Here is a 14281-nt window from a genome sequence, read left to right as displayed (position 1 = left end):
TTAAAAGACTTTTTCATTTGCATGATTAGTTTCCAGCATGCTTATTTACTGAAGTAGTTTGAGTGGCTGGCTCTGTTTGTAGAATTATTCTTTCTTGTTTTGTACTGCAGTAGGTCCCATGAGTTTAATATAAAACTACATATGTGTGGAAGAGAAGTAAAGTAGTGCTTTAAACTCTTGAAAAATTAGAATTTTGGAATGTTTTTAAAGTTTCAAGTTATATAGGTCTTTCTTTTTTATATATGCATAAGGAAGATTCATATATTGCTGGAACTGATTGACTGTCAACCACTTGGGTGGGCCTATTCCAATCTGCCTTCTGCACTGAGCTTACACAAATGTTTAATCACTTCTTTTGTCACATTACATTTCTTTGATAGCTCCTTATCACTTACTGGGAATATGTTAATGCCAATGTATGTCATATGAGTACTTATATATATTTGTTTTTCTCTTTGGCAACCCTCTTCAGATTTGTAGAAAACAAATACAGAATTAGTTTCTCCAATACATATTATTATTGTTATGATTTTTGCTTCTTGTCTACCTAGTAGCAATTTAAATTAGAGACTCTCAAAATCTGCTCAGAAAAGAAATTTAGCTGAATCAGGTTCCATTTTCTTTTCATCTTTGTGGGAAAAGACAGAGTGCTTAAAACTGACTTATAGAAAATACAAATTTTAATGTACATGTTATATAAGACAACCAATTAGAATTAAAGACATTTTTATGACAAAGCAACAGTCTAAATTCTGGGTGTTTTGTTGTTGTTATATTTACTTATTTTTTTGAAAGGCAGAGTTAGGGAGAGAGAGAGCTTCCATTCACTGGTTCACTCCCCAGATGGCCATAACAGCCAGGGATTGTCCAGGCCAAAGCCAAGAGCCAGGAGTTTCTGGATTTCCCACGTGGGTGCAGGGGCTCAAGGACTTGGGCCATCCTCTGCTGCTTTCCCAGGCGTGTTTGCATGGAGCTGAATCAGAAGGTCAGCTGGAACTCCAAGCGGCACCCTTATGGGAAGCCAGCATTGCAGGGGGCAGCTTTACCATCTACACCATAGCACCAGCCCCTAAACTCAGTCTTTTAAGAGAGTTCTTTGTTAGAAATAATATTTGCAAGGACTTTTTTGTGATGCAGAATAGTATATTCTTTTAAGAAGTGAAGGAAAGAAGGAACACTTGCAATTTTGTTGAAATCTCTCGTATTGCCAGTTAGGAGACCTTACAATTTCATGGCTAAGGCTGGAATTCTATTAGCACTAAGAGAAAAATAAAAAAGGAAACATAACTGGAAAGAAAAGTGGTACAATGGTATTATTAAATGGAAGCTAGAACACATAATAGTATACATTTACATTGGCGAGTTTCTATCATTTTCTGAAATTCAATCTCTAAATAGAGAGCTTGTACAGTTTCCTATTTCCTCTGGAAGTCTTTTTGCTTTGTTCACCTGCTACTATTTGTTTATAATTATTTTCATTGTTGATTTTCAAGTAGAAACCAGCGTTTTTCACACTTTAGTGTGTATTGGGCTGATTAAAAGCAGATTGCTGTACTGCATCCTCAGAGTTTCTGATTGAATCAGAGTTTATGTTCGAGATTCTGTGTTTACACAGGTTAGTGTTACTGTATTTTGATAATAACCGGGCTGAATTACATGCTTCTGGAAAGCAGTAGAATACTTTTTTATGTTTTATCAAGAGGACTTAATACAGTATCTGACAAACACTATTGAATGTATAAAGGGAATTAATGAATGAAGCAGCTGTTACAAACCTTTTATATTCTCTTTAAGTCCATGACTTCACTTAAATGCTTTCATTCATTCTTAGAAGATGTTTGCCTTCTCTTGTGTTGAGAACAACCTGGCCAACATGTAGTCTCTAATCTTACCTTCATCTTCATTCAGAAAAGTCTCTTTATCTTTACTCCTTCCCTCTTTCTCATCATCTATCCCAATAATACTCCTCTACCTTTCTAAAGATAGTTTTTTAGTTTTTCCTTGCTGCCCTCTGGGAACTTCAGTAATAGTCCCATCCACCCCCACTTTTTTTCTGTTATTTAGTTTTTCCCTCACCACTGGTTCCTTCTCTTGTGCCTGAAAAAGAAAAAAATTTTAAGTTCTCAATTCAGTTATGATGACTTTGGCTACAAGTGACACAACATCTGACTTAAAACTGCTTTAGAAAAATGGATGTACAGGGGCCAGTACATGGCACAGGTTAATCCTCCACTTGCGTTGCCAGCACCCCATGTGGGCACCATTTCTAGTCCCAGCTGCTCCTCTTCCGATCCAGCTCTCTGCTATGGCCTGGGAAAGCAGTGAAGGATGGCCCAAGTCCTTGGGCCCCTGCATGCACATGGGAGACCGGGAAGAAGCTCCTGGCTTTTGGCTTCGGATCAGTGCAGCTCCAGCCATTGCGGTCATCTGGGGAGTGAACCAGCGGATGGAAGACCTTTCTCTCTGTCTCTCCCTCTCACTATCTATAACTCTACCTCTCAAATAAATAAATATCTTAAAAAAGAAAAATGGCTTACATGGCTTAAAGTCTAATATAGTAGATAAGCTTTAAGAGTGTTTAATTTTGTAATTGAACTGGTTCTGCTTCCATTAATCTACCTTTCTCAAAGACAGGCTATTTTTCTTGTATTTTTATGATTCTTAGTAAACATACTCCATACTTCCTTCTTGAGGGCTAGGGTGGAGTAGACAGTGAGAAATCCAGACACTGATACTCGAACTTCTCAATCCTATGACCTCGTGTTTTGCTCACCGTCCCGTGAGAGTTGCCTCTCAAGGGCTATTGTCACAACCATTGTTGGTTGCACTCACATCTCTCCTTCACTGTGTATCAGCCAGGTGGCCTGGGTTATACAGATCCTAGCTGTAGTTCAGCAATGGGTCATTACTAGTCTAAGCCTGTCAGAATATTCACCTCTCCCTTCCCGTCATGACTGTTTGGCAATAGGCAGCCCTGGTCTGAGCCAGAGTAGTTGGCTTGGAGGTGATTACTGACCTAAGTTGATTTGATGAGAATGAAAACTTGTATCTATTTCAGTGGCTGAGGAAGAATCAATGAGTGTATGGGTTTATGGTACCATAAAGGACAGAAGTCAAAACAGAGGGTTGGTGTGAGGTAGGGTACAAAGCCAAAAGAATCAAAGAAATAGACTTGATAATCTGATCAAACAGCCTAGAGCTTGTCACTAGACTTGTTGTTGTTATTGTTGACTTATTTATTTACTTGAAAGGCAGAGTTGCAGAGTGGGAGAGGCAGAGAGAGAGCGCTTCCATCCACTGGTCCACTCTGCAAACTACTGCAACAGCCAGGGCTGGGACAAGCTGAAGCCAAGAGGCAGGCGCTTCATCTGGATCTTCCATATGGGTGCAGGACCTAAGCACTTGGGCCATCTTCTGCTGCTTTTCACAGGCACATTAGCAGGGAGCTGGATCGGAAATGAAGCAGCCAGGAGTCCAACCAGTGCCTAGATGGGAGGCTGGCCCTGTAGGCAGTGTCTTAACCCGCTATGCCACAGCACCAGGCTTTATCTCTAGACTTTTAATTTACATACACCTTTAGGTTTCCTCTATTTTTAAAGCCAATTTGAATTTTCTTTTTCTTACAACACTAAAATAGTCTAACTAATAATGGTCAACAATGGTTTCTTAATTGCCAAATGCATGGTACTTTGGAAATTCTTGTCCTTCTTTTAGATTTCTTTGAAGCATTTGACATTGCTAACAATCTCGCTTTTGAAATCCTCTTCCTTGACACCCTAGTTCCTTTGCTCTCTCTCTCTTATTTACAAACACAGTGTAGAAAGCTCTAAACGTAAAGGAGAAAACCATAAAGTACACTTTATAATTCTAGAATTTCCAAACTCATTAGTCAAAAACTGAGCTAAATTAAGTGATAAGAGAGACAGAGATAGGGATGGAGGCAGGAGAGAGAGGGAAAGAAGGAAATGAGGTAACAATGATGATGCATTTTGTGATAAACCTGCTAGATATTATAAATTAGAGCCAATCACATATTAAGATCACTAGAAAGCTACACATGATCCAAGACTTACTGGTTTCAATCTTCTTGACCACAAAATCATGAGGTAAATTATGAATTTAATAAATGTGTAAACTCTGGAATAAGCTATTTATCACCTCCTGGATCTCTCCCTGCCATCTTAGACTGTCTATATAATCTTAGACTGTCTTCTCTAATGTTTTTTAAAGTTCCACTAGTTTTTCTTTTTGTTTATTTGTAATATGGAGTTACAGAGATATGGAGGGAGGAAGAGATTTTCCATCTGCTGGTTCACTCTCCAAAGGTTGCAATGGCCAAGCTGAAGCCAGCTTCATCCACATCTCCCATGCAGAAGGCAGGGGCCCAAGTACTTGGGCCATTTTCTGCTGCTTTCCCAGGCACATTAGCGTGGAGCTGGATCAAATGGTATGCTGGTGTTGCAGGCAGTGGCTCAAATCACTGTCCCACTCACTGGCCCCAGTTCCACTATTCTTCCAACTGTTTGTGATGAATTTTTCTTTATTCTGCCTCCCCAGTGTCCTTTACATTTATTATTTCTCTTCATTTTTACTGTCAGAATCCAAATTTAGATCTTTTTACATTATCTTTAGATTTATAATACTCTTCCAACTGGTATTCTCATCCCCATGTTAAGTCCTTCAACCCCATGAACATGCCACTAAAAAGTCATCTTCCAAAAATAATTTCCCATAAATAGGTTCCCTTTTCTTCCACAAAAAAGGCACTCTATCCCTAACTTTCAACACATCAAGCCTTACTGCCTACTCCTACCTTTCTCCTAGCATGGCTAGCTTCCAAGGCTTTATCTGTGCTACCAGCTATAGTACAGACATATAGATTTGCAATTTTTGCTTGTCAAAATTTATTTATGTGTCAAGATTAATCATAAAAGTGCTCAGGAAATCTTACTTTACTGCCTTATAGATCTGTATTTAGATATCAAATGTCATGGGTATTATATACTTGAAGTTTTTTTGTTCTTGTTGTTTAAAATGTGATCATAAAAATTTTCATCTGTGTCGCCGGCGCCGAGGCTCACTAGGCTAATCCTCCGCCTAGCGGCGCCGGCACACCGGGTTCTAGTCCCGGTTGGGGAGCCGGATTCTGTCCCGGTTGCCCCTCTTCCAGGCCAGCTCTCTGCTGTGGCCAGGGAGTGCAGTGGAGGATGGCCCAGGTGCTTGGGCCCTGCACCCCATGGGAGACCAGGAAAAGCACCTGGCTCCTGGCTCTTGCCTCCTGCCATCGGATCAGCGCGGTGCACCGGCCGCAGTGCGCCGGCCGCGGCGGCCATTGGAGGGTGAACCAACGGCAAAGGAAGACCTTTCTCTCTGTCTCTCTCTCTCACTGTCCACTCTGCCTGCCAAAAAATAAAAAAAAAAAAAAAAAAAATTTTCATCTGTGTCTCTAAAATTTTCATATAATAACATATAGAGGGTGTAAAAAGGACTCCACTTTTAATCTGCTTCCTACAGACACTTTTTTGTCTTCTTCCTTCATGTTGTTTGTTTTTGAATAGGTCACATATGTTTCAAAATTTGAAAATTACAAAAGCATATAACATATAAGCCATGTCCATTGACATTTTCCTTTTCCTGCGGTTCTTCCTCCTTCAACTCAACAGTGTTAACAATTTATTGTCTGTGTTCTTCCAGAGAGTTTACTATAGTTATATGTTTAATTTATATATGCATTTGGGAATGGTAGGGGTGTATATTCAAACTTAGTGAAAGAAAACAAGTAATCAAATTTTAAAATGGGCAAAAACTCTGAATAGAGGTTTCCCCAAACAAGATATATGAATAGCAAATAAGGACAGAAAAGAGTGCTAAACATCATTTGTCATTAGGGACATGCAGACTAAGCCACAATGAGATAGATCACACACCTACTAAAATAACAAAAGTTTTAAAAATTGACCATATAGCAGGTAAAGCAACCACCAGCTTTACTTTGGACCCAGCTCCTCGCTAATACACCTAGGAAAGCAGCCAAAGATAGCCCAAGTACTTGGGCTCCTGCACCCATGTGGGAGACCTGAATGCAGCTCCTGGCTCCTGGCTTTCACCTGGCCCAGCCCTGGCTGTACCAGTCATTTGGGAAGCGATCCAGCATATGCAAGATCTCTCTCTGTTTCTCCTTCTCTCTCTCTCTGTAATTTTGCCTTTCAAATAAATAAACAAACAAATATTTAGAAAAAGGAAGACAAATTCTGTCATAAAAAAACAAATATTGACTAGGACTCTAAGATTTGGTTTTAACTGTCTTTAACAGTTTTGTGGAGAAATAGATACACATATTTAGAGTAAAATTTGATCCACTGTGAAACCATCACCAGAACCATGAGAATGAGTATATCAATGTCCGTAGAAGTTTCCTACTGTGCTTTTCCAATCCATCCCTTTTACCACTCCTACCCACCCATCCTCAGGTAACCACTGATCTTATTTCCATCACTAAGGTTTTGTTTTGTAAAATTTTCTGTAGGTGAAATACACAGTATATACCTTTTTTTAAGTTTGCATTGAGATTCATCTATATTGTTGCATGCATCAGTAGCTCATCTTTTTTTATTGCTTAGTATTCCATCTTACTAGATATATTACAGTTTGCTAATGTATTAATTTGTTGATGGGCATTTGGGTTGTTTCTAGTCCTTAGTTATTACAGAGAAAACTTATATGTAACAATTTGTGCTTAGGTATTTGGGTTGAGCAGAGCCAAAGCCAGGAGCCAGGAGCTTCTTCCTAGTCTCCCACGTGGGTGGCAGAGGCCCAAGGACTTGAGCCATCCTCTGCAGCTTTCCCAGGCAGCCGGGAAATGAACCAAAACGTGCTGCAGACTGCAGCTTAACCGACTACACCACAACGTCGGCACCACAACAGCACACCCAAATCCCTCTACCCTTCACTTCTAGGCCCTCACTAACCAGAGGGAAACCCCATTCCAACACACTTCTCAAATTCCACGACCAGGGTGTTTTCTCTCTAACATCCGTTAGGGGGCGCAGAAGCAGGAGGCCCAAGCCCTTGCCTCTCTAGCCCGGACACAACGCCGGCCTTGACTTCCGGTCCCACTGTGTTCCGCTTCCGAGGAAATGTACGGGTTACTGTACGGCTTCCGGACGGTGAGCGTTGAAGAGGTCCTGGGTGGTGGAGTCTTTCGTCTGTGGTGTTAGGCATCCCAGCAGCTGTTCAGGGCAAGTGCACCGGGATCACGGCTGCCCCGAGCGGACCTTTCATTTCCACCAGAGGGGAAGCAGAGTGCCCTCATGGCGGCCACCGCGCAGCCCAAGAAAATCGTGGCCCCGACCGTGTCCCAGATCAACGCGGAGTTCGTGACCCAGGTGAGCTCGAGCGAGTGGGTGACTGTGAGGGGGTAAGGACGCCGAGGCCTGCTGGGGGTGGGCTTTTCTCCAGGACTAGGCGCACCCGGGAGACATTCGTTCGTCAGTTCATTCACTCGAGTATTTTTACCGAGCATCTGCTGTGCGCGGGCAGCACACACTGTGCTAGGTGCTAGGTGTACCCGTGGTGGAAGAGGCGGCTCTGGCTGGAGGAGTTCGGGATCCAGGAGAGGGAGATCGGTCAAAAGAAAACTGCTGCGTGAGTTTTGTTGTTTCGGAGGTTGTCGCAGGAGCGTTGGATTCAGAGAGGAAGGGGCACCCCGGTGTGTCTGAGACTGGGAGGTGGGCCTCGAAGCACCGCTTCTGCCTGGGTGACTCTTGAGGAAGAGTGGGCTTCGTCTTGGCCGCAGAGTGCCCTCGGTTTTTGAGCGGAGTCACCAGAATCTGACAAGACGGGAACCGAATGAAGCTGCTGTTTGAGAGCGTTCGTTAGAACCTCTTACTGTGTCGCATTGTGAGCCGCAGACGGCTTTGAGTAGGGAAACACGGTTCTGCAGTCCTCAGCTGCGTCCCTAATCCTTATTAGTTGCTTGGGAATTGGGTAACAGTTTAAGTGCCTTGTGCTGCTTTCTCTCTGTTCTCCATCATGGTAGATTTGTCAGGGCAGAAGCTCACAGGTGGTTTTGAGTCTTTGCTTTCCTTTAACCCCCACGTCTCTACAGTCTGAATATCTTTTAGATTCATCTGCTTTTCTGCATCCCTGTCACCTCAAGCCAGGCTGCCTTTCTTTGTTTTCCACCTGGACCAAGGCATCCTAATCTGTCACCTTTCCTTTTGCTGTCCTCCAGCCCATTCTTACGTTGCTGTCGGGGTGATTTTACTGATCATATCACTTGCCGCCTTAAAATCTGTAAAGAGTCCTAATTGCCTTTAGGGTGATGACTGGAACTCGTCAAAGCCTGAACTGTGCCTAAGTTATGTTTTCATTTACTTCTCTTTCTGACTCTGTGCCTTGGCCCCAAGGAACTGTTTATGTTGAATGTGCCATTCAGTTTTTCACCTCCTGACCTTTCAACATTGTTCCCTCTGCTTGGACCCTTCTTTTTTTTCCTGCCTGCTTTTATTCATTCTCATTCTTCTACACTATTTTAAAAAACTTTTTTTTTTTTTATTTTTTATTTTTTTTTTTTATTTTTTGACAGGCAGAGTGGACAGTGAGAGAGAGAGACAGAGAGAAAGGTCTTCCTTTGCCGTTGGTTCACCCTCCAATGGCCGCCGCGGCCGGCGCGCTGCGGCCGGCGCACCGCGCTGATCCGATGGCAGGAGCCAGGAGCCAGGTGCTTTTCCTGGTCTCCCATGGGGTGCAGGGCCCAAGCACCTGGGCCATCCTCCACTCTACTCCCTGGCCACAGCAGAGAGCTGGCCTGGAAGAGGGGCAACCGGGACAGAATCCGGCGCCCCGACCGGGACTAGAACCCGGTGTGCCGGCGCCGCTAGGTGGAGGATTAGCCTACTGAGCCGCGGCGCCGGCCTATTTTAAAAAACTTTTTAAGATTTATTTATTTATTTAAAAGAGTTACAGAGAGAAAGACAGAAATCTTCCATCTGCTGGTTTTCTCCCCATATGGCTGGTTTGAAGCCAGGAGCTTCTTCTGGGTCGTCTTTTTGAGTGCAAGAGGCCATCTTTCCCAGGCGCATTAGCAGGGTGCTGTTGGATCAGAAGTAGTGCAGCCAGGACTTGAACTGGCACCCATATTGGATGCTGCCCCCCTTCTACACTATTTTATAAGGAGACTCTTTTTGACATCTAAAACTACATTAGCGCTCTTTTTGCCATACACGTGTGCTTTTATGGTAAAAGTCATTTATTAGAGTCTTGTTCTTATAAAGTTTACATTTTAGAGGGAAGAACCAGACAAATGAACATATAGTTTCAAACATAGGAAAATGAAGCAGGATGTTGTGACATTTATTGCTATAGGATTTATGAAAGGTAGGAAAATCTTAAGCTGATATTTGAGGTAACAGCTGAATGCCAAGAGGGAACCAGTTGGGAGAAGAGTAAGAAAGCAGTCCAGGAAATACCAAATGCACATGCCCCTGAGGTATGAATGCAAAGACGGCCAGGATGGGGGCTGGCGTTATGGCATAGTAGGCTGAATCTCTGTCTGTGGCATATGGGAGCTGGTTTGAGTCCCGGCTGCTCCTCTTCTGATCCAGCTCTCTGCTATGGCATGGGAAAGCAGTGGAAGGTGGCCCAAGTGTTTGGACTTCTGTACCTGCATGGGAGACCTGGAACAAACTGCTGGCTCCTGGCCTTGGATCAACTCAGCCCCAGCTGTTGTTGCCATTTGGGAAGTGAACCAGTGAATGGGAGACCCTTCTATCTTTTCCTCCTTCTCTCTGTCTGTGACTCTACCTCAAATAAATAAATTAAAAAAATTTTTTTTTTTTATGTAGAAGGCCAGTATGACTAAGAAATGAGAGGGAGAATGAAAGTTACAGAGAGAATGGGAATGGAAAGAGATGAGGTGGAGTGATATGTAGGGACCAGATCATATACAGTGTTGGAAACTAAGAAATTCGGATTTTATTTTAAATACAGTGGACTTTAATTACAATTCTATGAATAATATTTTAGAAAGATCACCCTGGCTAAGGTGTGGAAATTTGGTGTGGGTGCAGGAGCAAGAGTAGTGGTAGAAGTACCAGTTGGTCCAGATAAGAGGTAATGGTGAGCTCTACTGTTAATGATTGAAGAAGATTGAGCATGTTCTGAAGCTGGAGGCAAAAGGGCTTGATGATGGTTGCTTGTGGAAGGATGGAAGAAATAGATGAATAGAAAGTAATTTAACCAACTGGGTGAACAATTTGTACATTTATTGAGATGAGGAAGACTGGGAGTGGAGAAGCTTTAGTGGGAATATCAAGAGTTATGTTTCGGCCACATTATGTATGAGATGCCCACTACACACATTCAGTTGAAAATATTGAAAAGGCAGACAAATACAGATCTAGAGCACATAGATAAGAGCTGGGCTTGAATATACTTTTGGGCATTGTTTACCAAGCTGGTATTTTATACCACAGGGCTGAATGATATATCCTAGAGATTAGTGTTCTTAAACATTTAACATTATGGTGTTCTGCTTTAGCTGTGAGCACTGGGGCTAGGGACCAGGTCTGGTTATCCTTCATGAACTTCCAGCATCTTCCATTGCACTAAGCATACATTTGGTGATGAGTATTTGTTAAATGAATGTATTAAAAAAGTACATTACTAGGACATTAAGATGTAGTGGGAAGAATAAGAGAATGAGGTTCTTCACAATCTTGGAACATGAAGGTTTTCAGCAGTCTCAGGACATGATAGCAACATTTTTTTAAAAGATTTATTTATTTATTTGGAAGTCAGAATTACAGAGGGAGGGAGGGAGGGAGGAAGGGAAGGAGGGGAGAGGCAAGGCAGAGAGAGAGAGAGAGGGAGGGAGGGAGGTCTTCCATCCGCTGGTTCACTCCCCAATTGGCCGCAATGGCCGGAGCTGTGCTGATCTGAAACCAGGAGCCAGGAGTTTCTTCCGGGTCTCCCACGTGGGTGCAGGGGCCTAAGGACTTGGGCCATCTTCTGCTGCTTTCCCAGGCCACAGCAGAGAGCTGGATTGGAAGTGGAGCAGCCAGTCTCAAACCGGCACCCATATGGGATGCTGGTGCTTCAGGCCAGGGCATTAACCTGCTGTGCCATAGCAACATTAATGCCTAGGTGTTTTTGTTTGTTTGTTTTGTGTGTGTTTGTGTGTGTGTGTGTGCTTTTGCTGAGTACTGTTTGGGCTCTTCTAGGCTGCAAAGATGAATAAGATGTGACCCTTTTCTCCAGGGAGTTCTGAATCTGTGGTAGGAGACTTAAGAGAACTCACCATATTTTAATGTTACAAATACCAGAATAGGGATGTAAGGGAAGTACTTTCAGGACTGTTTAAAGTAATTACATTTGTCTAAGGGAAGGGTTTCCAGAAAGAATTGTTTTCACTGAGACAGTGCCATTTGAGATGGATTTGGAAATGTAGATGGGAAAGTGAGGAAATCCATTTTCCAGGTAGAAGGAACACCCTGGTGCTTCATTTTTAAAGTTTAATTTCTGAGCATCTGGCACACCTAGCCAGAGAATGTGCTTTTCAGTAATGTATTATGAGTTACTGAAGTCAGGAGCTTAAAATTTATTTTATTTTTTTTTTTAATTTTTATTTATTTTAAAGACAGGTTTACAGAGAGAGGGAGAGACAGAGAGAGAGGTCTTCCATCTACTGGTTCACTCCCCAGATGGCTACAACGGCCAGAGCTGCACCAATCTGAAGCCAGGAGCTTCTTCCAGGTCTCCCACGTGGGTGCAGGGGCCCAAGGACTTGGGTCATCCTCTGCTGCTTTCCCAGGCCATAGCAGAGAGCTGGATTGGAAGAGGAGCAGCCGGGACTAGAGTCGGCGTCCATATGGGATGTCTGTGCTTCAGGCCAGGGCTTTAAGCCCCTGTGCCACAACTCTAGCCCCTAAAATTTAGTTTTAAGAAAATCTGATATCTAAAAACTCTGTGACCTCACGTTATGGTGGTGTCTTTATTTCTTTTTTGCCTTTCAGTGGAGTTTATTTTGAACAATCTATGCTTTCCTAGTTGTAGTAAGTAGACAATGGAAAGTTTTTATGTTGTATGAAACTGGAGAGTTTGAGGAAGGACACTATATGTTTGGAGATAGTATCAGAGGAAAAGGAAAACTCAGAAAAGAAACATAGTAGATGTATAATAAATGTTTGTTATATCTTTAGTATAGATGAACAATTTAGAAGATAAGACTTACATTTTATTTGTAAGTCCCAGAATTCATCCAAGTATACTCGGTTCTCTCAAAGTATGATGTTAGATGACTGAGTTTGTGATGTATCAGAGGAAAAGGAAAACTCAGAAAAGAAACATAGTAGATGTATAATAAATGTTTGTTATATCTTTAGTATAGATGAACAATTTAGAAGATAAGACTTACATTTTATTTGTAAGTCCCAGAATTCATCCAAGTATACTCAGTTCTCTCAAAGTATGATGTTAGATGACTGAGTTTGTGATGCCCATAGGGAACAGGATGAGGAAATCAAGATATCACAGAATAATTGGGTTTGAGCTGAGAATTTTCTGTTGTATTGGAGAGTGATTAATAATTTGGGAAAGTGTCATTTAAGTAGGCAGTTACTGTAATGTTTTTATTTAAAAAACAATATTGATTTATTTGAAAAGCAAACTGTCAGAAAGAAAGAAATCTTCTATTGGCTGGTTCAGTCCCCAAAGCCTGCAAAAACTGGGGCTGTGCTGAGCTGAAGCCAGGAGCTAGGAGCTCCATCTGGGTATGTGAGTGGCAGGAACCCAAGTACTTGGACCATCATCTGCGGCCTCCCAGTGTGTGCATTGTGAGAAGCTGGATCTGGAGGTGGGACTTGTCCTAGGCACTCCCACATGGGGATGCAGCATCCCAAGCCATAACTGAAGCCACTGCACTACAATGCCTGTCTCAGTTACTATAATTTTTTTTTTTTTTTTTTGACAGGCAGACTTAAACAGTGAGAGAGAGACAGAGAGAAAGGTCTTCTTCCATTGGTTCACCCCCCAAATGGTTGCTACGGCTGGCGTGCTGCGCCGATCCGAAGCCAGGAGCCAGGTGCTTCCTCCTGGTCTCCCATGTGGGTGCAGGGCCCAAGCACTTGGGCCATCCTCCACTGCCTTCCCGGGCAACAGCAGAGAGCTGGATTGGAAGAGGAGCAACTGGGATAGAACTGGTGCCCCAACCGGGACTAGCACCCAGAGTGCTGGCACCACAGGCAGAGGATTAGCCTAGTGAACCGTGGCGCTGGCCACTATAATGTTTTTAAAAACTTTTCACTAGGGCCAATATTCTAACTAAAGAGGCTTTTTAAGTGTGTTGACTGCATTAAGTGTTAAGCTAGTTCTAAAAGCAAAGAAAGACACAGATCCTGTTTCTTAAGTGTTTTAATTAAGCTAGAAAGAAAGATGGCTAAGCAATCAAATAATATAAAAAGATAAAACTGTAGTATAGTTATTTATGAAATGAAGAAACAATATTTTTTTTTTAAGATTTTATTTATTTGAGAGGTAGAGTTACAGATCGAGGGAAGGAGAGGTCTTCCTCCTCTGGTTCACTCCCCAGATGGCCACAATATCCAGAGCTAGGCCGATCCAAAGCCTGGAACCAGAAGCTTCTTCCAGGTCTCCACACAGGTGCAGGGGTCCAAGCACTTGGGCCATCTTCCATTGCTTTCTCAGGCCATACACAGACAGCTGGATTGGAAGTAGGGCAGCTGGGACACGAACCTGTGGCTATGTGGGGAACTATGTGGGCACTGCAAGTGGAGGCTTAGCGTACTGTGCCACGGCACCCCAGAAGAAGCAATTACTGCTATTCAGTAGGATTGAAGAAAGCCTCGCAGAAGAGATAACATTTCAGATTTTACTTTATTTGGCCACCCATCCATCCCTGCATTTATTCATCATCATACATTATTTGAATGCTTCTAATATGCCAGACACTGCTTGGAGTCACCTTTTAATCAATAATTTGAGTATTTGTGCTTGCTAGAGTTTACTGTCTTCAGGAAATTGTAGTTTAGTGTTTTTTTAATAAGTTATTGAGACTGTTGTTTTTGAATATTATATAGCCCAAATATCTGGAGAAATTGTATATATGAATTAAATTTCACCTTCCAGGTGAAACCTAATGAAATGAAATACAACATACCAATTTCTTTGTTTTCTGTGATAACCAGTTAAGAGACTGCCATTTTTAGGTTTTGTCTATGTATGTCGGTTCATATTTACAATTTACAGTCATTTAAAGGTTTAT

At 42.4% G+C, this 14281-nt stretch overlaps 1 protein-coding gene across 1 annotated transcript in view; it reads left to right on the top strand.

The window, feature by feature from the left end:
* Nucleotides 1–7051: 7051 nt before the first annotated feature.
* The window catches only part of AQR (aquarius intron-binding spliceosomal factor), a 108996-nt gene continuing 101766 nt past the window's right edge, over nt 7052–14281 (top strand). Inside the window, exon 1 of the mRNA XM_002717997.5 lies at nt 7052–7385. Within this exon, the coding sequence (XP_002718043.2) occupies nt 7311–7385 (75 nt within the window). The 5' untranslated portion in view covers nt 7052–7310. The remainder of the gene's footprint in view (nt 7386–14281) is intronic.

The sequence above is a fragment of the Oryctolagus cuniculus genome, chromosome 12 (genome assembly GCF_964237555.1).
Source record: "Oryctolagus cuniculus chromosome 12, mOryCun1.1, whole genome shotgun sequence".
Taxonomy (NCBI): domain Eukaryota; kingdom Metazoa; phylum Chordata; class Mammalia; order Lagomorpha; family Leporidae; genus Oryctolagus; species Oryctolagus cuniculus.
The sequence above is the reverse complement of the archived record's forward strand: the minus strand, read 5'-3'. Positions and strand labels throughout refer to the sequence as shown.